Source organism: Nerophis lumbriciformis, linkage group LG14 (assembly GCF_033978685.3).
Source record: "Nerophis lumbriciformis linkage group LG14, RoL_Nlum_v2.1, whole genome shotgun sequence".
Taxonomy (NCBI): Eukaryota; Metazoa; Chordata; class Actinopteri; order Syngnathiformes; family Syngnathidae; genus Nerophis; species Nerophis lumbriciformis.
Window position 1 is genome coordinate 19,141,324 of NC_084561.2, and position 25,892 is coordinate 19,167,215.

General features: G+C 38.5%; 1 protein-coding gene across 1 annotated transcript; it reads right to left on the reverse strand.

Annotated features, from left to right (window-relative positions):
* Positions 1-1,385: 1,385 nt before the first annotated feature.
* r3hdm4 (R3H domain containing 4) lies at positions 1,386-25,892 on the reverse strand. The gene is made up of 8 exons (XM_061975905.2): positions 25,717-25,892; positions 21,651-21,808; positions 19,299-19,423; positions 19,078-19,195; positions 15,269-15,354; positions 14,781-14,866; positions 11,426-11,481; positions 1,386-7,658 (listed from the first exon to the last, which is right to left on the reverse strand). Exons 1-8 carry the CDS (start codon positions 25,755-25,757, stop codon positions 7,555-7,557), a joined length of 774 nt encoding a protein of 257 aa, XP_061831889.1. The 5' UTR covers positions 25,758-25,892; the 3' UTR covers positions 1,386-7,554.

The following is a 25,892-nucleotide window of genomic DNA, read 5'->3' on the forward strand; positions in this document are numbered from 1 at the left end:
AATTTACTGGCTTTTACCTGTATACACACACATAATATATTTTTTACATAAGCTGCAAAATAATATTTACATTTTACTTTGAAAACTGGCAGCTCAATCACCAGAATTTTAGAGTAAAAGTTTTTTTTACAACATATAAAAAATGTAATAAATGGAATGGAATGGAGAAACAAAACCACTGTTTTTAGCGTTAAAATTCAAGCAGCAGAGCTGTCAGTTCTTTTTTCTTTTTTACCGTAAAATCTTGTTGTTTTAATGTTTTTTTGTTTGTTTGTTTTATAATATTTTAGCATTTTACTGTAAATGGAAAAAAACAGTACCAAAGTTGATATTACGGTAAAAACTCAGTCGACAATTTGATTGATCATTTGTTTTGAAATCACAAGTCAAGCAGATATGTAAGTACTGTAATTATCTATATTTTAACAAAAACTATTTTTGGAATACATAATATAATATTTTGATAATATTGAATTTGAGAAGATATGCAATTGCATGCAGTACATGATTTTTAATGTAAAAAGGGAAATAATATATTTAGTAAGAAAAGATAAAGCATTTTATTAACGCATATTATTTCCAGGCTTTGACGGGCCACATAAAATAATTTGGCGGGCCAGATTTGGCCCCCGGGTCTTGAGTTTGACACATGTGCTTTAGAGTGTGTATTTTTAGGCAACCATTGACGGTTTAAGTAAAAGGAGCATGTGCACTGAAAATATATGTGGTGATTAATCTGCGTTGATACATGATTATTGCGATCATTTCTGTGATTAATCCCATCTGCTAACTCCTTATATCTGACAGTTCTAAAAATAAATCCATGCTTCACAGTTGAACACACCTACAATTTTATATTTGTTCCAAGATCATATGCCCAGCTATAAAAACTGATGAATGACGAAAACAAGTCATACGGTTTGGTTTTTACTGGCCCGTGGTAAAAAAAAAATCGTAAATACTATTTTTTGGTAACAACACGTAGTATTTCAATGCTTTATATATCATATATATAATATATTATATTATTTATTATTACTATTGTCTATTGTGAGCAAACTGTGGTGCTGAATTTCCCCCAGGGATCAATAAAGTACTTTTTATTCTATTCTATTTATGTACCTTTGTTTGTATTTTTTAACCTTTTTCACAAAATAAAAACAATAATAAAAATACTAAAATGGCCCATGCATGCTTTGATGTTTCAATATATGACTTTAGGTGGAAACATTTTGGACACCTCTGATTTTAGTGCAGGAAGATTATAACAGAATATACAGTAATGGTGTTGCATTTCTTTGCACAACAGTGACATCACGTGGAGAGAGACGACATTGCAGCCCATATGACATTTTAAATTATATTGGAAGAATGGAGAGATGAGCTCAGTTAAATAAATATTTATTAAACTGTCTTTTCAGACATGGCCTGTAAGCATTCTCATGCACATAATCAAAAGAGAAAAATATATTGTTGCAATGATAGTTATAAATAAGCACCATAACACACACACACACACACACCACTATTATGTACACAATCTTGTGTGTAAAGCTATCAGAATCGAAGGCTTTTCAAGTCCAAATGTTGGCAATTTACAGTATAAGTGTTGGAATATGTTGGCAAACAGAGCACTGGGGTGTGCGGGGGTACATGTTGAAGAGTGAATGTTGTACACAAAAAGTGATACACAAAATGACATTCAAATTGCAGAAGTATACAAGCCTGAGAAACGGTTTCCACAAAAACTTTGGTTGTTGGCAACCGCATACAGTAGGCCAACAGGTCAAAGACAGTACAAAAGACTCTAGGCTTTTATTTTGTTAGAAAAAAAAAAAAAAAACCTGCATATGTGCTTCTACGGTTTAGTAAAGTATACAAATGTAGAAATATATGTACAGAAAAAAGTTGTTTTCCTAAGGCAGAAGTGCTTCATCATGGCTAAAGCAAAGCGGGTCTCATTTTTCTCCACTTCCTGTATGCGGCCTTAAGAATATGTTGATGTAAACTGATGTTTGGCGGGGGAAAAAAACTTAACTGTAAATGACACTGGCAATTTTTACTTCCTGTCTTGCCAGCTATGAAACTGTGGCAGTGTTCCAAATAATCCCACACTTAGCACTTTGAATGAGCGTGTTCCAACTGCGTGTAGTAGTGCGCCATTTGGAACACAACGAGCAACTTAAATGTAACTGCATGAATAAACGCAGACAATTGTATCAAGTACGCATATGTGAAATAAACTTTGGAAAACTTTTTAAAAAAAATGCTATTGTCAATGGTACTGTACCGTAAGATCTAACTGCACATATTCCAAAGATTATAATTATGATCTTTTTACAATACTTCTTAACCTATAATGAATGGTGTCTTCACTATCATGCATGAGAACTAACCTGACTCCTACAGACTCGTCATTCTAACTATTAAAGCACAGACTGGTTCCTCTGCTTTACATCTTCCGGTGTAAACATGTTCACTAAATAGGTTATTATTATTATTATTATTATGAATTATCAGTTTAATGTCCTCATTTAGTTCCCCATTGCATGAGAAGGCCCTTATCGTACAAGTCCAGACCTCTGTATTTTCAAGGGTTACGTTCGAAGGCCCAAGCAAATGAAAAATAATAGACGCACTCAAAAAATAAAAGCCCCCCAAATACCGTATTTTTTCGGAGTATAAGTCGCACCGGAGTATAAGTCGCACCCGCCGAAAATGCATAATAAAGAAGGAAAAAAACATATAAGTCGCACTGGAGTATAAGTCGCATTTTTGGGGGATATGTATTTGATAAAACCCAACACCAAGAATAGACATTTGAAAGGCAATTTAAACTAAATAAAGAATAGTGAACAACAGGCTGAATAAGTGTACGTTATATGAGGCATAAATAACCAACTGAGAACGTGCCTGGTATGTTAACGTAACATATTATGGTAAGAGTCATTCAAATAACTATAACATATAGAACATGCTATACGTTTACCAAACAATCTGTCACTCCTAATCGCTAAATCACATGAAATCTTATACGTCTAGTCTCTTACGTGAATGAGCTAAATAATATTATTTGATATTTTACGGTAATGTGTTAATAATTTCACACATAAGTCGCTCCTCAGTATAAGTCGCACCCCCGGCCAAACTATGAAAAAAACTGCAACTTATAGTCCGAAAAATACGGTACCTGTTTTTGATACTATACTTTTGATATTATATAACATGCCTCTCACTGTTATTAAATCCATTTAACCCTTGTGCAACAATAGGGTCCAAAATGGGCATGACATGTGTTCCTTATGTGATGTTTGAAGGTTCATGGTCGGAAATTTTGCCAGGTATTTTTTTTTACAAATTGATTTTAATGAAACAACATTGTGTTTTTGATGGTGAAATTGTTAGAATAGGATATAAATAAAGTATACACACTTTCTCTTCAGAACATTTTCGGCCTCATTGACTCCCATTTTAACTGCTATTTTTTGACACTATAACGTAATTTAGACACTCTCGCCCCAGGTTTCCATGGATGCATAACAGCTACAGAATGGCACCGCCCCGGCAACAGACTCTTTCCATTTTCTTTCTAATCTACTCAGGGCGGACACTTGGAGTGAGTTCAAACACCGGCCGAGTCATACCAAAGACTATAAAAATGGGACCCATTACCTCCCTGCGTGGCACTCAGCATCAAGGGTTGGAATTGGGGGTTAAATCACCAAAAATGATTCCTGGGCGCGGCACCGCTGCTGCCCACTGCTCCCCTCACCTCCCAGGGGGTGAACAAGGGGATGGGTCAAATGCAGAGGACACATTTCACCACACCTAGTGTGTGTGTGACAATCATTGGTACTTTAACTTTAACTTCTAGTCAATGTGTCAGTTTACTGGTGGACCACCTGTGCATGGTGCCGCCATGCCTGTGCCGTACCGCTTCCCTGGGCTAAATATACGCAGAGCTTCTATTTTTGCCGGTTCCCGCAACACAGCAGATCATCCATCCATTTTCTACCGTGTGTCCCTCTTGGGGTGGCAGGGGGTACACAGCAGATCAATTTAGCAAAAATCTGCTTGTATGGGACAGGAAGTCACGCACAAAATAAATGATGCGGTTAACAAAATAAAATACTCCGTGTTTAAGGCGGATCGTATTTTACACTTTCAAACGTCCTAATGGGCAGGGAAGGACCTGAAGTAAACTTGTTGAAACTTTTCAAAAGTAATTTCACCTTGTTGATAGGCCTGGGCCGATAACATATTTTGTCCGATGATGTGTTGACCGACAGATTATTGCAGATAAACAATACTATTGACATTATTTTCTTGAGACCCAAATTATCACTGATGAAATGATAATACATAATAACAATGCAAGTGTACCCTTTCAAATGCAAAAAACCTGTATTTCTGGTACATTTTAACATTGTAAACTTCAAAATTTCCAAGTTAAATAAAACAAACCAATAATAAAAATAAGTGAGCAAAATGTTGCACTGGAATAAAAATCACGACCAAAAGCAATAAAATAGGTTCTGTCTCTGTTAAGGAGGGGGTAGGGCATCCTCAAATATACACAACCAAAACCATACGTAAAGTTATAGTGACCAAAATCCTTACAGTTATTATTTCTGTGGTATTGTTGAATGTGCTCAAAAAGTACTTGCACACACACTAACATCTTTTACACTTTCTTGGCAGAGGAAACATCAAATATTGTTCTGGCTTCGTAACAGCCATATTATCTTAATTTGTGTTTTTAAGTACCTTATTTTTCGGACGATAAGTCGCAGTTTTTTTCATAGTTTGGCCGGGCTCCAGTGCAACTTACATATGTTTTTTTCCTTTTTTACTATGCATATTGGGCAGGCGCGACTTACACTCCGATGCGACTTATACTCCGAAAAATAAGGTATGTTTATCTTCTTCCATTTTATTTTTTAAACATTTTAGAATGGGGTGTATACATCAATATCTTTGTGTAAAGACAGCACAGCCTTTATGTTCAATGAGAAAACTGTATCTTAGTTGTTTAGACAGGAAGGTGTTCATACAAGTTTAGACTGGAGTATGACGTTTCTTAATGGGAAAATATGTCAATGTCTCCCATTCATGTTGGCATTTATGCTACCTAGCAAGCTAAAACTAGTCCTTCTGTAAGCTTATCAAAGTGCAATTGTCGACCACAGTTTTTCAATAACGTATTTTTCGGAGTATAAGTCGCACCAGCCGAAAATGCATAATAAAGAAGGGAAAAAACATATACAAGTCGCACTGGAGTATAAGTCGCATTTTTGGGGGAAATTTATTTGATAAAACCCAACACCAAGAATAGACATTTGAAAGGCAATTTAAAATAATAAAGAATAGTGAACAACAGGCTGAATAAGTGTACGTTATATGACGCATAAATAACCAACTGAGAACGTGCCTGGTATGTTAAAGTAACACAGGGGTCGGGAACCTTTTTGGCTGAGAGAGCCATGAAAGCCAAATATTTTAAAATGTATTTCCGTGAGAGCCATATCATATTTTTTTTAACACTGAATACAACTAAATGCGTGCATTTTTAAGTAAGACCAACATTTATAATAAGTCTCTCATTCTTTTTAATAACATTGTTATTCTGAAGCTAACCAATAATAAATAAAATACTTCTTACCATTAATGCGACTTCTTGAACAGGTGCGGTAGAAAACGGATGGATGGTTTAAAATGCATGAGAATGTTTTATATTTTGAACGTTATTTTTAACACTGTGATTACCAGCGGAATTATTCAGTACTTATACTGTTAAGTAATGTCAGCTAAGATTTATCTGAGAGCCAGATGCAGTCATCAAAAGAGCCACACCTGGCTCTAGAGCCATAGGTTCCCTACCCCTGACGTAACATATTATGTTAAGAGTCATTCAAATAACTATAACATATAGAACATGCTATACGTTTACCAAACAATCTGTCACTCCTAATCGCTAAATCCCATGAAATCTTATACGTCTAGTCTCTGAATGAGCTAAATAATATTATTTGATATTTTACAGTAATGTGTTAATAATTTCACACATAAGTCGCTCCTGAGTATAAGTCGCACCCCCGGCCAAACTATGAAAAAAACGGCGACTTATAGTCCGAAAAATACGGTAATTTTAATTTAATACAGTAATACTAACCGTCGGTAGTTTTGAAGCGGTTATTTTTACTGTTTATGTGCATGTCGTACTAAGAGTGACTACTCTGCTTCTTGCAGCCATAACAATACATGCATATGACGATTACCGACAATGGAAAAGTTACCGACTACATTTTCATCTATCGCTCGGTTAATTGACTTATCGAATATCGGCCCAGGCCTACATGTTGACACAAATAAATGAGGACATGCTGATTTTTGGAGATCCAAAATCAAAGAATCATATTACAGGCACATTCTGGACAGCTATTTGGGGATCTCTGTCAAATACCAGCTGATACAGGGGTCCAGGAAGCGGTGAGCAAGAGATTAAATGAGGTGTGTGTGTGTAACGCTCACCAGGGATGATACCACTGTTGTGTTGTTGCTTGCTACAAATAGAAAAATAAAGTTGTTGTTCTGCAAGGCAAAACTGTCGTCTATTCCACGAGTCAAGTCTGTGCCGTCACAGACGCCTGCCTGTTGGTATTGATGGACGGCAAAGGTCGAGACGTTCCGCGGTGTTGCCGTTCAGCAGCAGTTACATATCCCGAATAGCAGGACCAAGTTTATTTGCTTCTGCTCCTCCGGACGGACAGAATATGATGTTAGTGGTTCCCTTTATCACGTGATTACGCATGGACTCGCAAGATCTCGTAAAAGATGGCGGAGACCTTCTGCAGCTGTTACACCACCAGTAGAAATCCGGGGTTATAGCACTAAATATTAATGTTGCCGTAAAAAGCAGACATTTTACATTTCAAGCAGAGAATAATGTGTAAATAAAAATATGGTAAGTATAAGTATTTGTTAATTAGAAATGCACAGCTGTAGATGTCTACAGTCTACAATGTATCCCATGAGATAGCTTCTTGATTTTCTTACGCATTCGATTACGTAGCTTGATAAATTCACCGTTGGTCAAATGTGCTATTTTTTTTTACAAACCAAAAAAGAAAATATAAAGCTTGTTGCAAATAAATCTTTTTAGAAAAACAATCACGCAAAGGCAGTGAAGACATCGCGATGGGATGCAACTAATATTTTAGCAGTGGGGTAGTAGCAATAGCACAGTATAATATTCATGAAGTGCATTACGGCATCACGATCACATTCATGCACAAACACCATAATAAAGCTTTAAATGATATCAACTACTTTTGACTTCCCTTACACTATGACATTTTATTCGTAAGTGCCGTCCTACACTGTGACTGATGCTGTGTGTGACACACAATTAAATGATTTAAGTGATGGATATATTCAGAACTAACAGCTTCCCAACAGACCACAGCGATTTTTCTACCCGGGGTCAACCTTGCAGACGTTCATGTCGCAAGCCCCTGCTTACTTTAAGGCCTGCATGTGAGCGTAGCCTCCGCCTCAGCATCTTTGTTCCAAGTAGGCCGATAACAGAGGCGTGGGAGGCAGGAAGTCCTCTTGTTTGTTCACCACTTCAGTCTGACGTGACCCATTCATGTCGCTACCTAAGGGGTTCAACAAATAGACTTTAAAAGTCTGGGCATACATGTTCTACACTGCAAAAAGTCAGTGTTCAAAAACAAGAATTTTTTTTTACAAAAATTAGGGATATTTTATTTGAACTAAGCAAAATGATCTGCCAATAGAACATAAAATTCGGCTTGTCAAGACTTTCCAAAACAAGTCAAATTAGCTAACCTCAATGAACCCAAAAATACCTTAAAATAAGTATATTCCCACTAATAACAAGTGCACTTTTCTTGGTAGAAAACAAAATGAGACCTTTTTGCTCAATATGTTGAAAAATATTCTTAAATTAAGCAAATGCTCGTGCCATTATCTTGACATAATGATATGCGCTCGGCATCATGATTTTTTTTTTCATGCTTGAAGTAAGAAATTATTACTTTAAAAAAGTAGTTTTATACTTGTGAGTGTTAATGACACAGCTTTGCATCAGTTGATTTTCTAGTTTCAAGCATGTTTTACTCAATATAAGTCATAAAATCTCAGCAACAAGCTGTAATATCTTACTGAGATAATTTAGGACCAAAACCCTTAAAACAAGTAAAACACTCTAGCATAAAATCTGCTTAGTGAGAAGAATTATCTTATCAGACAGAAAATAAGCAAATATCACCCTTATTTGAGATATTTAATCTTACTTAAATTTCATCTTTGCAGTGTACGCCAACTTGACATTCTCCATAGTCCATCCATCCATCCATCTTCTTCCGCTTATCCGAGGTCGGGTCGCGGGGGCAGCAGCCTAAGTAGGGAAGCCCAGACTTCCCTCTCCCCAGCCACTTCGTCCAGCTCCTCCCGGGGGATCCCGAGGCGTTCCCAGGCCAGCCAGGAGAGATAGTCTTCCCAACGTGTCCTGGGTCTTCCCCGTGGCCTCCTACCGGTCGAACGTGCCCGAAACACCTCCCTAGGGAGGCGCTCGGGTGGCATCCTGACCAGATGCCCGAACCACCTCATCTGGCTCCTCTCGATGTGGAGGAGCAGCGGCTTTACTTTGAGCTCCCCCCGGATGACAGAGCTTCTCACCCTACCTCTAAGGGAGAACCCCGCCACCCGGCGGAGGAAACCCTTTTCTGCCGCTTGTACCCGTGATCTTGTCCTTTCGGTCATGACCCAAAGCTCATGACCATAGGTGAGGATGGGAACGTAGATCGACCGGTAAATCGAGAGCTTTGCCTTCCGGCTCAGCTCCTTCTTCACCACAACGGATCGATACAGCGTCCGCATTACTGAAGACGCCGCACCGATCCGCCTGTCGATCTCACGATCCACTCTTCCCTCACTCGTGAACAAGACTCCGAGGTACTTGAACTCCTCCACCTGGGGCAAGATCTCCTCCCCAACCCGGAGATGGCACTCCACCCTTTTCCGGGCAAGAACCATGGACTCGGACTTGGAGGTGCTGATTAACATCCTAGTCGCTTCACACTCGGCTGCAAACCGATCCAGTGAGAGCTGAAGATCTTGGCCAGATGAAGCCATCAGGACCACATCATCTGCAAATATCAGAGACCTAATCCTGCAGCCTCCAAACCAGATACCCTCAACGCCTTGACTGCGCCTAGAAATTCTGTCCATAAAGGTTATGAACAGGATCGGTAACAAAGGGCAGCCTTGGCGGAGTCCAACCCTCACTGGAAACGGGTCCGACTTACTACCAAGCTCTGACACTGATCATACAGGGAGCGAACCGACATTCTCCATAGTGATTTTTTTATGTGGTACAGTTTGATTTCAACAAACACTGAATGAGTCCTAACATTTAAAGGAGCATACTGTACATTTACCATTTACATTTTAAAATATCTATTCCTCTGTGTTGTGAGATACTTCTAAGGAAAACCATTGTTGCCTTTTGCATTGTTCATAATTGTGTTGGCCCTGTGATGAGATGGCGACTTGTCCAGGGTGTACCCCGCCTTCCGCTCGATTGTAGCTGAGATAGGCTCCAGCGCCCCCCGCGACCCCGAAGGGAATAAGCAGTAGAAAATGGATGGATGGATGGATAATACAAGGCAAGTCAGTAAACTCCCAAGACTGTTTATGTTAATCGCATTCTTTGGATGAGAGAGTTATTGTCTCCTGTGAGTTCTTGCCACACAGCCAGATAATCAACTAGCACGTCTATAAAGAGATCCTGCAGTGTTTGCTTTGTTCAGTGCACAAAAAGAAGCAAGAGCTGTGGCAGGACAACTCATGGCTGCTTCCTGGCCGAGAATAAAATTGCTTTGCTGGATCAACCGCCCTCACTCCCCCGACCTGGGTCTCTGTGTTTTTTCCCCTCTTTTGTCAAACTTTATCAAAGGGGACACGTTTTGAAGACGTGGATGACATGTATCTTGCTGTGACAACAAAACTGGAAAAAACCTCCAAGGGGTGAAGATCCTATGTTTAGTGACTCTAGTTCTTGAACTTTTCTGACACACTTCGCACATACATGGAACCTGGATTTACAGACCCCTCATTTAATTTACAAACCACAGACCAAATAAAAATATGCTTTGGTGTACAAACTTTGTCTCAGTGTACAAACATTTAATCTACCCATTGTGTGCCTGGCAGCACAGCCATTGTGGCTGATCGATCTCAGGTGCTCATATAGTCAGCAGCGCAGACCTGCTGTTAAATACTGTGCTACTTTGTGTGATTTTTATAGGGGCGGTATAGCTCGGTTGGTAGAGTGGCCGTGCCAGCAACTTGAGGGTTCCAGGTTCGATCCCCACTTCTGCCATCCTAGTCACTGCCGTTGTGTCCTTGGGCAAGACACTTCCCTCACCTGCTCCCAGTGCCACCCACATTGGTTTAAATGTAACTTAGATATTGGGTTTCACTATATAAAGCGCTTTGAGTCACTAGAGAAAAGCGCTATATAAATATAATTCACTTTAGCATGTTTGCAACATTTTTCTATTTTTGCTCCCTCAATATGAGTTCAAAGTTTTAATTTAAGTATAGGTAGTGCCTCCCTGACTTCAACCCCAAAAGGGGCGAGTGGTAAAAAATGGATGGATGGAGGTAGTTTTAAGTCTATTTTATTGTGCCTGGTGATCTATCTGACAATATAATTGATAATTATACCTATGTGAGTCAATATTTTTTTTAGATGTGTTGTTTCAAAATACTTATTATTATTTAAAAAGGCCATATCCTGCTTCATTCAGGAGGTTCTACAATGATATGGCTTTTATAATTGAATCTTTTCCAAGTCTAAAGAAAGCAATGGACAAGCCATGCGTGGTTTGAAACGTTCAAGAAGTATCTACAGCGTTGTCGATACTGCCTCAACACCCCTCCCTTCTGCTGCACACCAAGAAGATTAACTGACAAGGTTAAGAGGATTTATGTTTTTGCATTAATTGTAGCGACCAGGCTGTTGAAGTTAATGAGTTTTGTGATTTCAAACAGTGAGTGCTAGTGACTGTGTGTCGGCAAATGAGGACAATTCAGCTAGTTGTTGTTTTGGCTTTGTTATTAAAGAGAAAGTTGATCCATCAGCCCCTTGTAAAGTTTGTTTGATACACAGTACTGTACAGCGCTTTATATTGTGTTTAAAGTGTGCAAACTTTTACTAAAATATAGACTTTTGTCGAGGCTGAAACCCATTATTGATATTTACATTGTTTCTTACAGAGAAATTTGCTTTAATATACCCACTTTTCATTTTTCAACAGTATTAAAGAACCAATACGGTTTGTAAATCGAGGTTCCACTGCAAGGGTTTAAAAAAGCCAAAGTTTGTTACACTCACTTGAAGAAACAAGGTCCATGTACTGGCAGATAGCATGGAGCAGCAGCCTTTCAAAGCTGAAAAACAACAACATGAATCACTTATACAAGCCAATAACTGCATTCAACCTAATATTGCGCATGTGTAACACATGACACATGTTCTTGGAATGTTGTTGCTGTAGCTGCAGAGTTTATAGGCTGCACTCTGTCAGCCCCACCTCAAGTAATCAAATAAAAATGTGGGTGAACCAGAAAAAGGCATGTTTTTCTTTTGAGCATGAGGGATGCATGTGATTAAAAAAACTCACATTATGGAAAAAAAAAAAAAAAAACGTTTTTCCCGTGTGCACTGTTTCATCAAACGATTGAGGCACTTATTAGTGAATAAATACACCACAGCGTGCGTCAAAATTTGCGGCCTCACTATCGCAGATTTTTCTAAAGCATTCCTTAGTCAGGAAGTAGTCTTTGCCATTAGGTCAGGGGTGCCCACACTTTCAGCAGGCAAGTAACTTATCAAATGATCTTTTACACACACACACACACACACACACACACACACACACACACACACACACACACACACACACACACACACACACACACACACACACACACACACACACACACACACACACACACACACACACACACACACACACACACACACACACACACACACACACACACACACACACACACACACACACACACACACACACACACACACACACACACACACACACACACACACACACACACACACACACACACACACACACACACACACACACACACACACACACACACACACACACACACACACACACACACACACACACACACACACACACACACACACACACACACACACACACACACACACACACACACACACACACACACACACACACACACACACAAGGGACGGCGTGGCGCAGTGGAAAAATGGCCGTGCGCGACCCGAGGGTCCCTGGTTCAATCCCCACCTAGTACCAACCTCGTCATGTCCGCTGTGTCCTGAGCAAGACACTTCACCCTTGCTCTTGATGGGTGCTGGTTAGCGCCTTGCATGGCAGCTCCCTCCATCAGTGTGTGAATGTGTGTGTGAATGGGTAAATGTGGAAGTAGTGTCAAAGCGCTTTGAGTACCTTGAAGGTAGAAAAGCGCTATACAAGTACAACCCATTTATCATTTTTATATATATATATATATATATATATATATATATATATATATATATATATATATATATATATATATATATATATATATATATATATATATATACACACACATATATAAACATATACATGTATGTGTGTGTACATACATACATACATATGTATGTATGTACACACACGTATGTGTATATATATATATATATATATATATATATATATATATATATATATATATATATATATATATACACACACACATAGTATATAGAGAGAGATTTAAAAATATATATACACACACATGACAGATATTTTTTGTTAACATGTCTAAGGTGTTTGATAAATATATAAACATGTAAAAAGCATAAAGATTACCTTATTTCTTGAAGACAAGAATATAAATTGGTGTATTACCTTATTCTTATGCATTGATTGTAATCAGACAGAATTCACAGTAGTGCCGATAAGTTCCACAACTTCGAATTTACATTGTGGAGGGAAAAAAGTCCTCCTTTCTTTCCAATACCACATCAGAGTTTTTTTTAGCTTATTTGTCCATATTCCTTTTTATACCTTTTACAAGCAATACATTGGAGGTGAACTACGTAGCTCGGTAGCTTGCGTGCGCCCCATTTCTGAAAACCCTTATTTTGTTAACACAGACAGGATAGAGGAGTATTTTTATTGTGAAGACAGAAACTGTGCAGTTGATCTTTACGTTTAAGTGTTTAGGAGAGAGAGTCTTTGATGAAATAAAAGGATTTTTTCGCGTTCCTGCCTGTCTGTTTTTTCTTCATACTGAGCTTGCACCAGCAGTCGTCTCACAAGACACTCAATTGCCGTCTACGTCAGTGACGAATGTGACATCATAGTGAACATTAAAGATAGGTAATGTTTAAGTCTATTTTTTAATGCCTGGTGATCGACACCACTGCATTAAGTTGAATGTGCCAGTATTTTCTTTTGTTGAGTCCTACAAAGTGTACTATTACTGTAGGTATTGTTTAGTACATACAAGCTGTTTGATTGTAACGTGCATCTTAGTTGTAGTTTTAATAACCAAATTTGGAGGGGTTGAAATAGCGATGTAAAATTGCCAATGCTAATGTTTAGCATATCTATGGCAAATCGAGCTAGCCCAGTTTGAAAAGTGGAGCCCAACTGTACTTTCGAAGGCCTTTTTGTTGGTATGGAAAATTGTAACATTAACTAAAGGCAGTCGCCTGAGTCCACTTTGAGTGCTTGACTGCTCTTTCCTGGCCAAGTGCTTGAGTCGAGTTCCAACGCTGACTTTGCAACCGGACGTGACATCACATGCAACAAAGGTGTCGAAATATGGCTCAATTCGAGTTTACGTGAATCGGTACCCGGTAATAGCGATGGCATTTGGTCGTTGCCAATAAAACTACTGAATTCAGTACCCATCCCTTGGGAGCAAAACAATAGATTTATTTATTTATAGATCTGCATCGCTCTGGAATAACCTGCCTCGAATTCCCACCGGCATTGAAAGTAAATAAATAAATGATAAATGGGTTGTACTTGTATAGCGCTTTTCTACCTTCAAGGTACTCAAAGCGCTTTGACACTACTTCCACATTTACCCATTCACACACACATTCACACACTGATGGAGGGAGCTGCCATGCAAGGCGCTACCAGCACCCATCAGGAGCAAGGGTGAAGTGTCTTGCTCAGGACACAACGGACATGACGAGGTTGGTACTAGGTGGGGATTGAACCAGGGACCCTCGGGTTGCGGACGGCCACTCTCCCACTGCGCCACGCCGTAAACAGGTTTTTTTAAAAGGAAAGTAATATTTTATCTGAGTCTTTAAATTTGTTTGCTTGTTGATGATTGTTTGGTTTTGTATTGTGCAGTTATATTTATATGGTAATTATTATTCTGTGACTGCAAATTGTTTGCTTGTTTTCTTATTGATGCTTTTATTTTTTTCTGTATTGTGTAGTTATAATGATATGCTTTTACTTGTACCGGTAATTGTATTAAGTTTGTGGACCCCAGGAAGACTAGTGGGTTGTTGTGGCAACCAGCTAATGGGGATCCTTAATAAAAATAAAAATAAAATAAAAAAAACAATAGATGCAATGTGCAGTTTGACTCAGATAATGAGACATTTTTCTTGTGTGAACTAAAACTTCACTTTGATGAACGCACACACAAGTGCACACCTGCTGGAGAGGTTGGCTGTGTAAACTGAGCGAGGCTGAGTGACGAAGAAGCTCAGAATGTTTTCTTCAAGGACTTCCAGAGTTCCCTGTAAGAAGAATCCAAAAAGAAAAACAGCTATGTGAGACAGGAGCAGAAACCGAGAACTTTCCTCTGCAGGACTCGGTAAAACGGACAACTAATTTGAGTACTGGGAGGGAGGGGCTTGAACTGTTTGAATGGAGCACTCAAGTCTACCCGACAATTCAAATTAATTTTAAGTTCAACATTTGTATAAAACTTTAACTTCTAAAGAAGTCTCTTATGGCCTTTTTTCAGACATCCTGCTTGCACCAAATTACCAAACACATGCAGACATGAATTCAAATGGTAATGTAAATAACAGGAAGACAGCAACACACCACTAGAGGTTGAGAGAAAGAGCAAAGAGGAGAACAAGGCTCCAAGCTTGCACACATGTACACAATATTAAGCTTGTCAAAGAGCTCACCACTGGGATTTGTTTTCGTCTCAAAGTTATTCGTAGTCTCCGGTCGATTCTCTGGAAACATTCTTTAGCTGTGAAGGCAGGATTTACTGTGGAAAGACAATCAATAAATCAAACAAAAATCTGATTTAACTAATCAACAACAAGCACAAACTTTTAGTATGAATACACTTTTCAAGTATCTGCTATTCATCCATCAATCTTGTCGGTGTCAATTTTTGATTTGGGCGACAAGGGCAATTGCCGAGCAATTAAGTTTATATGTACCCGTATTTGTGCTCAGCGCTCATTTGGGCATTAGGTGAGGATGCGTGTCAGATGGTTCACCGCATGGTAATGTAAAAGGTAAATAAGTACAAACAAATTGCTTGAAAATAAAACTAATTTACATTTTTATTATGGTATAACATTGATTATATATCACATGGGCGTGTAAGGAGGGTGCAATTGAAGCCAGAGCTGCCACTGTATCCTATCCTATCTTATCCTATCCACAAAACTAAAAGACTAATAAAGCACAGGTGTCAAACTCAAGGCCTGTGGAGCTAGATCTGGCCCACCACATTATTTTATACGGCCCGTGAAAGTCTGGAAATAATATGCGTCAATAAAGTACTTTATCTTTTCTTACTAAATGTATTTGTTCTTTGCATTTTGACAGAAAATAAGACATGTACTGCATGCAACTGCATATGTTTGAAACTCTAATATCTAATAATACAACAATCTGTTACATTCCAGTGAATGTTTGGATCCCGGGATGCAGAGATGGCAGGCAAGTGCATGAAAGACCCCCTTTTTGTATGGGGAAAACAGGAAACTTAAAAAACAAAGATGGGCAGCTATGAGGTACACAAAAAGCGAACACTTGTTAAGTGCAAAGCAAACAAAACAAAATGATCCAGCGCCGTCCATAAGACAGGGCCAGCATAAGAAACTTCCTGATTGTCAACCAAGGACAGGTGAGAGAGCCAGCGCTCAGACCACAGGAGTGGTGGTAAATTTGGAGGTTAACAGGAGATGGAAACAAAAAATAAGAGCGCTGGACAAGAAATAATACAAAATGTAAGAAACTGATGACAACGTCATGTTAGATCATGGCAACTAATATAGTATCATACATTCCAAACATTTTTTTCTTTTTAAAATAAAAATAAATACTTAAATATCTGCTTCCATCCATCCATTTTCTACCGCTTGTCCCTTGTGGGGTCGCGGGGGGTGCTGGAGCCTATCTCAGCTACAATCGAGCAGAAGGCGGGGTACACCCTGGACAAGTCACCACCTCATCACAAGGCCAACACAGATAGACAGACAACATTCACACTCACATTCACACACGAGGGACCATTTAGTGTTGCCAATCAACCTATCCCCAGGTGCATGTTTTTGGCGGTGGGAGGAAGACGGAGTACCCGGAGGGAACCCACGCAGTCACGGGGAGAACATGCAAACTCCACACAGAAAGATCCCGAGCCCGGGATTGAACCCAGGACTACACAGGACCTTCGTATTGTGAGGCACATGCACTAACCCCTGTTCCACTGTGCTGCCCATGATATATAATATAATATATAATATATTATATGATTAGACATATGATCTGTTCAGAAATTCCACCTTATAAGTTCATGAATTCTACAGGGTGATTTGGAGACCACAGACATGGTGTCTACTGGTGTTTTTTAAGGGTGTTTGTTTTTTATATTATTAACATATCTTCTATATAGGCATGGGTACTGTTCACATTTGAACAGAAACGGTACCAATTTCCGGTACCTAAGAATCAATACCAGTACTCAACGGTACCAATTGTCGGTACTTTTGTGTGTGTAAATGAATATTCATTGTTTATGATGATAAATCAAACTTTTATTTCAAAATTGCTGAGTGGATTATGATAATTGCTGTCCAGTTGTTGTATCTTGTTTATCACATTTCTGAGTCTTATTTGCAGGTATGACAATAAGGTACAATTACAGTTGCAAATCCAAAACGTTAGATGTCAGTAGTATATAGTTTATGGTGTCTTGGCTGGTCAGTTCCGACTTTGTTGAATCTAGTCCTTAGTTGCGCCCGAAAAGGTGTTAATAATGTAAGTATTGTATTGTAAGTAATATTTATTACGCACCAGCGTTTGATTAGAATGTGAATCTTAGATGTAGTTTTCAATACCAAATTTGGAGGAGTTTGAATCGCCATGTAAAATCACTACTGCTGATCTGTAGCATGTCGGTGGCCAAGCCAAAATCAAGCTAGCGCATTTTGGAAAAGTGGAGCCTTACGTAGGAGCGTTTTTTTGAGTCAATTGCTTTGCTGGAATTTAAAATTGCAACATTACCTAGAGCAGTGTTTTTCAACCTTTTTTGAGCAAAGGCACATTTTTTTCATTGAAAAAAATCCCGAGGCACACCACTAGCAGAAAACATAAAAAAAATGAAATTCAGCAGCCGATATTGACAGTAAAAAGTTGTTCTCGCAATTGTTGGATATGAATTCAAACCATAACCAACCATGCATCAATATCGCTCTTGTCTCAAAGTAGGTGTACTGTCACGACCTGTCACATCATGCCGTGACTTATTTGGAGTTTTTTGGTGTTTTCCTGTGTGTAGTATTTTAGTTCTTGTCTTGCGCTCCTATTTTGGTGTTGATTGTCATGTCATGTACGAATGTACTTTGTGGACGCTGTCTGCTGCTCCACACGCATAAGTCTTTGCTGTTGTCCAGCATTCTGTTTTTGTTGACTTTGCAGCCAGTTCAGTTTTAGTTTTGTTTTGCATAGCCATCCCTAAGCTTCAATGCCTTTTCTTAGCGTTACTCGCCTTTTGTTCATTTTTGGTTTCAGCATTAGATAACTTTTTACCTGCACGCTGCCTCCTGCTGTCGTCTGCATATTGTGATCACGACAAACCATGTTCCTGACATCCACAAAGCAATTAGCTACCTGCTGCCACCTACTGATATGGAAGAGTATTACATGGTTACTCTGCCGCGCTCTGGACAGCACAGACACTCAACAATGGCACATTATTTGCGGATTATAATTACTGGTTTGCAAAAAATATTTTTAACCCAATTAGGTGAAATGACAATCTCCCACGGGACACCAGACAATATCTCACGGTACACTAGTGTGCCGCGGCACAGAGGTTGAAAAACAGTGACCTAGAGGTAGTTTGGCTGAGTCAGCTCTCAGTGTTGTTGGAGTGATCTCCAAGTGCCGAGTGCGAAGAGCTGGCTGAGTCGGCAACCGGACGCGACGTCACATGCAACCCAGGTACCATAACACGGCATTTTTGGAATTTACATGAATCGGTGGCTGGTAAGACCAGCGGGATTCGTCGGTGCCAAAAAAAAAAAGTACCCGATCCGGTACCCATCACTCGTTCTATATGAAAAAGACTTCTTGCAATATGCATTTTAGTGTGGCTGGATCATTCAGGCCCTTAGTGTAGTCCTGCTAATTGTGTCTCTCCTTATTGTGTCAAAATGTTTGCTGTGAAAAAGTCCATTAAAAATTAAATTAGTATCTGCCTTTTGAAGTGAGTTATATAATATTATTATTGTAAAGTATATATTTGTTTATCCATCTAAAGAGGGATTGATTGAATTAGATTGTTATCAAACATAACAGTCCAGCCCTTTTCAAACTGTCAAAATTCATTCTAAAAATGTTTTTTAAAGCAATTATTTACTTTTAACTACCTTAGGAAATCCTTTGTAAAAAAATATCATGAAATGTCATATAGTCCTCAAATAAATGATTATACATATGTTAGCAGACAATGACAACTATGGCCGGACATTACCATTCCGCTGATCTTTAAGGAGATGTCTGGCCTGTTTCTTCCTGGCCACTTCTCTCTCGAGCAAAGACAAAAGTCTCTCCTGCTCTTCTCCTGAACAATTCATGAAGTCGCTCCAAGGCTGAATGGGAAGAGAAGTGCGAGGAATAGTAGTTGGTTTACAAAGCCTTAAATAGTGCACATGACAGCAACGGTAATATTCATTCCAGATCCAGATGACGCACCTCAATGTAGTTGTCGTTAGTGCATGCTTCGGTGAAGATGGACGGGATTGCTGGACTACTGCAAACCTCGAGATCATCTATGGAACATTCCTCCTCCCTCTCAAGAAGGTTGGCAAGATAGCGCGCTGGTTTTGGTGTGGAAGAATCATAGAGTTTTACAATACCATAGATTACACATCACAATATTTTGACATATAAGAAGGTGGGAAGGAGTTCAATTTGGCGCTGATCCAAATGAGGACTGTTGAACCTTGGCCCAGGTAACTAGTGGTATAGGAAAAATCTCAATTACACTGCACTAAAGAACAGGAGGTCACTAATCCAATAACCTGCCTCACTCAGGAAAGTTAACACATATGGAACGTAAGAAGTAACATTATCTGCTTTCCCATACGGAAATAAACAAACGGCTCCTTCCTGACACACCACACTCTTGTTAAAGGCATATTTTCCATATTAGCAAAATTAACTTTCCCCCTATTTAGGTGACCTTTAGGCGCTTCACTATACAAGGCAAGTTATCAGACTCCTGTAGACCAGGGATATTCAACTACCTTTTAAACCTAGACTTCCTTTTATTGTCATTCAAATTTGAACTTTACAGTCCATATAAGAACATTTTGTTGCATTAGCCTCTTTGTAGTGTAGGATAAAAGAGCAATAAGGTGCAGATATAAATAAATAGATTACTGTACAGATAAATATATTGCACTTTTGCATAAACATCCACATATATGGATGTATTATTGTCTTTATATTTCAGCGAGTTAATCCGTTTTCAGGTGGAATTGAGGGGATTAATAAGATGCGTTTAAGAGTCTTATGGCCTGAGAGAAGAAGCTGTTACAGAACCTGGAGGTTCTGCTACGGTGGCTGCGGAACCTCTTTCTAGAGTCCAGCAGTGAAAACAGTCCTTGGTGGTTGTGGGAGGAGTCCACAGATTTTCTGAGCATTGGTCAGGCAGCGGCTTTTTGCAATTTTCCGGATAGGAGGAAGAGGAGTCTTGATGATCTTTTCCGCTGTCCTCACCACTCTTTGCAGAGACTTCCAGTCTGAGGCACTGCAGGCTCCAGTCCAGACAGAGATGCAGTTGGTCAGCAGGCTCTCTATAGTGCTTCTGTAGAATGTGGTGAGAATGGGGATAGTGAGCTGTGCTCTTTTCATCCGATGCAAAAAGTGCATGTGCTGCTGAGCTCTTTTTACAAGAGCCCCGGTGTGTAGGGACCAGGTCATATTGTCAGTTATCTGCACCCCCAGGAACTTGGTGCTGCTTACGATCTCCACTGCTGTGCCGTTGATGAAGAGTGGAGCGTGGCTGGACTGGTGCCTCCTGAAGTTGATGATGATCTCCTTGGTCTATTTGACGTTAAGGACCAGGTTGTTGGTTCTGCACCAGTCAACCGGATGTTTCACCTCCTCCCTGTAGTCCACGTTGTTTCGGGGTCACATTTCCAGAAAGCTAAGGACCAGGGGGCTGGAATTCTCCCTTCACTATTAGTCTAATTTTGTATATTCCAAAGAACCACCATCCTCTACAGTAGACAATTGATTTCCGTCTATTGATTTTGTCAGAGTTACACGACCGCTCTGCTAGGACCTTGTAAATGATCATCTCTATGACAGCACTCTAGTGTGTTTAAGAATCTGCTGCAAAAATGTGACTCTCTCACAAGTTGTTAGAACTGAACTCGCAGGCCACCAGTTGAATAGCCCAAATTATCAAACAGAGAGGACCCATAATGCAACTTTGAGGAAAACTAACTAACTAAAGAAGTTGAACAAATGACTACTAACTGCAACTGAAGTAAACACGCTACAACTACACCTTAGTTGCATAAATCACATTAGAAAAACAATGTGTAACTTCCAAAAAAGGAGAAGACCTAAAGGGGAGCCTTGAAGAACGCCTCAGTTATGTAAATCACAAGTTTGGACCCCAGTGTTCTATGTTTGCTCGCAAGGTTAAAATGTCAATGCAAGGATCTCTCAATGTGTTAACAATGGTCCAAGGTCCTCTATACTACAGGAGCACTTGTGTTTTTAGGAATCTGCTGTAAAAATGTATGTCTCCCAAGTTTTGGTGTCATTCCTGGGCCGCCAAGTGAATAACCTTCTCAAGAGGCTCTTTTTCAAAAAGACAACTAGCAATAAATCTGGAGACTTTTTCTAGTTTTATTGGACACTTTTGGAGCCTGACATCTAAAAATATCTGGTTTGCTTTTCATGTTTTTTGCTCACCTAATTGCAAATAACACGATGACATCTACTGCCCAAATAAATTGCAGTATTGAGGAAAACATGAATCACTAAGCTAGCTTCTAATTGGATCATATTATGGGCGAAAAATCTTACTGTTCTCCTGTCGGCGCAGGCTCTTCTTGCCTTTGGCTCGAGGAGTAAGGTCAGAGTTGCGGATGGCTTGGTTGATGTAAAACTGCTTCTTTTTGCTGGGACACACTCGCTTGGCTGGAGAGTTGGGCAGGGAGGTGCATTTACGCTCCTCGATCAGGCTGACAAAGACAATAAAAACACTTTGAATTGAACACTTTGAAAGTCCTCCGATTTATAGAAGTCTTGGACTTTGGTTTCACCGTCGTACTTAAGAAAATAATTATTTCCTAACAAGAGTGACATTGTTGTGGAGGCTTTGAGCAGAAACTAATGTAAATATTCTTTCTTCTCCAAAAAATAATTCTTCTTGGTGCAGTATTTTCACACTTGAACCTGTAATGTTATGTGAATAAACAATTTTACAATACAAGAGAACAGCAATACAGTGGTGCTTTAATTTAAGTGTGATTAAAGGTAAAAAGTGAGAGGACAGTGCTGAAGAAGCGGGTGATATTCATTGATTTAAAGAAAGAAATCACCAAAAACATGACCGAGTGTGTAGTCAACTTGGCGAAGCAGGATGAGCGTATCACTGCTAGTCTGCACCATACAGAAGCACGTCGGTGAAAAATGTTAATATCTAAACGACGGACATTTATCCATGTAAATATGAAAAAGAGGCTGATGGTGAGTTTGACAAGGAAACAAGATATAAAGGAGCTACCGTAGAAGTCCACACTCCCCATGGTAAATGCGAAAGGATCGACCGATTATCGGCGCCGATATTTGGTATTTTGATATACATCGGCATCAGCCTTTTTTTGATCTGTATCAACTTTTTTTCTTTTTATATTGACAATGAATGGTAATATTTACCTCTGTTATGACCAGTACTATCATTTTGTATTTAATAATCATCGAACAAGCGTCTGCCTTTTTTTAATCTAACGGGCCCATTTAAAACTGGTTATTTTGGCTGCAGCCGCGCCTCTTTGTCTCCAGCACTGTCCCGCTCACGGCGCCATCTAATTGGTTACGTAAACCACACACTGGTAAAAGGCAGAGCCAAACATAAGCCGAGGTCTTTTGCAGCGTCCTTCAAACCTAGGACAGGGAAATTGTAGAGAGAAACTGGTGGGTGTACAACTGTGTCAAAGATAACATAGAAAAACTCTCCCGAAAAATGTAATAAACATCCCAATCCTCTACATGTCACAACTACTAGTAACAATTCTATGATTCAGAATACCGTAAAATCATAATAAACATAAACAGCAACTCTGCTAACTCGTACTACCTCCCGATGTGTCTGTGAATCAAAGCTGCTAAAAATTATCAGTATTGAAACAGTCTCTTCAAGTAGATTCATGTTTTTGTTATTGAGAGAGGGAATAAAGAACTCAAACTAAATTCAATCTAGTTTTATTGCAGGGACACAAAAGAAGCTGCAAAACAGCACAGCAGTTGTTGAGCCAGATTTGTATCGCTGAAATATTTTGTATATACTAACATATATACGTGTGTGTAGGCTGCCTAATATTGCATCATACAAAATATGGATTGTTACGATCATGCCTCGATAAAGACGTTGGTAACGTAACGTAACATATGATATTACCACCTAAATAATGCTTTTGATGATCTGTACATTACGTGTTGTACTTTATATCTTTGCATGATAATATCATAATCATTTTTATTTACTTGTTTTAGACATAAACATACTTCAACAAAGTTAAGAGTTGGAGTTTGTAATAGTATTCCAAATGTTGACGCCAACATGTCACTTCCACTGTAAGAGAATATCGGCTCCAAATTATATATATATATATCTCGGTATCGGTCAATCTCTAGTAAATGCTGTACATTACTATTACATTATTCATAAAACTACTGTCGTTGTTTGTAGTACATTGTATTGTATTGTTTTTTTAGTACAATTTTTCTTATTTGAAGGTTTCTTTTTCTTTTTAAAAGGCATATTACATGTTAAAATTGTGCTGTTTTGGGGGTCAAGCACAGATTGAATTGATTATATTTATTTTCAATGGGCGAAGTTGATTTAACATACAAGTGTTTTGAGTCAAGAGCCAATTAAACTCATACATTGAGGTATCACTGAGTCTGGCAATGGAAATACACTTTCAATAGCGCCAGTAAACCGATTCACACTCGCTGGACACACCATTAAGTACGGCCTTTAGACGAATAATAATACTTTTTAAATATATAGAAATAATTAAAAGGTAGCATTATGTTTATACATGTTGTAGTTTGCAAAAGTGAAGCGCTGCACTGTATCATACTGACAGGTGTATTGTACATCCATCCATTCATTTTCTACTGCTTGTCCCTTTCGGACAAAAAAAAAGAAAGAAACCCAAAACAAAAATCATATCAACAATAAATGAGTATTATAACAAAATATTAACAACATAATAATGTTTCAAACATATTTACAGTTACCTGTTTACAGTCTCACATTCTAACATGTCTGAAAAGCAGTATGAAGAAGCAATTCTTATGTATTTTTACCCGCTTCCTTTTTCAGTCTTAAACACAACAACAATGAATGAATAAATAAATGAACACCAATACAGTTCCCATGGATACTAGGTAGCTAATTTATATGGAATTGTTCACATAATTTATTGAATATGTGATGGATTATGTGTCATTCATTAATCAGGTTCAAGATATTTAGTATTCCTCTTCTTTGTACTTTGTAAACACTTTGAGATTTAACAGTTTTTTAAAACTGGATCATATTAGTACATTGTTTTACTTTTTTTGCTTAATCCATTCCATAATTTATTTCTACATACCGATATGCTAAAGGTCCTAAATGTTGTGCGTGCATACAGATATTTCAAGTTACATTTTTCTCATAGATTATATTTCTCTTCTTCGGTTGAGAATTGTTGTACATTCTTGGATAGCGGGTTAAATTTCCCTTTGTGCATAATTTTAGCTGTTTGCAACAGCACCAGGTCTTTGAATTACAGTATTTTTGATTCAATAAGTAGTTTGAATGTTCTCGAAAAATGTTCTCTTTTTTGTAAAACAGTTGACGAATTAAGTGCACTATTGAAGTTAATATATTTCTACACAATAACTCAGCTGCTTCTAGTTTTAGGTGACCTAATTTACAAATGTGAGCTTATTCAAACCAATAACTCAAAAATAAATATCCAAACAGATGTGCAAATGGTAATGTATTGATTGATTGAAACTTTTATTAGTAGATTGCACAGTTCAGTGCATATTCCGTACAATTGACCACTAAATGGTAACACCCGAATAAGTTTTTCAACTTGTTTAAGTCGGGGTCCACGTTAATCAATTCATGGTATTGCAAACGATATGTATAAAACTACAGCAATACTACAAATAAATACAATACCATGTAAAACACTGCAAACTGCTACAATACTACAAATAACATCACTTGCACACAAGAATGAAAGTCAAATAACAATTTCACAGTAGTGTTTTAGTTTCAACAAATAAAAATACTTATTCTCTCATGATATAAAAGCAATAAAAGAGAAGTATTCCAACAAAGAAAGGGTTTTGTGATGGAACTATAACCATTGGAATGGGTTGTGGCAGTGTACCTAATGAAGTGTCCAGTAAGAGTAGGTCAGGTAATGTGTTGCTTAGCTGATGTAAGGTTCACCCTTTGGCCTAGATGTTGACTACACTGCAGCAAAAAATATTAAATATTCAGTATGTAAAATAAAAAATATAAAACGTTAAGATAGAAAATAAACAATACACTAGATATATTGTGTGCATTACGCACAAGCCCGATAGAGAGAATGTAATTCCCCATTACAAAACAAAACATAACCAGCCCACCCGCGACCCCAAATGGGACAAGCGGTAGAAAATGGTTGGATGATATTCATATAAATTCGCTCCTCTGAAGCTAACAAGTAAGAGTCATTTTAACCAAATAAGGGGAAATTATTTACTTTTATTTACTAGCCATGAAGGTATAGTTACACTTCAGTGCGGCTAAAACGAGAGATTGTCCCGTTTTAAAGGGACATTTTTCAGACGAATGATCGAACATTTCACTCACATATAATCCTGCTCTTCGTCGTATTTTGTCAAAACGACCATCTTATTGAAAGTGACCTGTTCAATTTAGCACTTGTTAAAATAAATGTGACCGTGCTTTATGGCCGAAAGGAAGGTTTACGAGCAAAAAGGCTGTGGCTAATTGCCGCTAGCTTGAACGGAAGTCCGGCGAGCGAA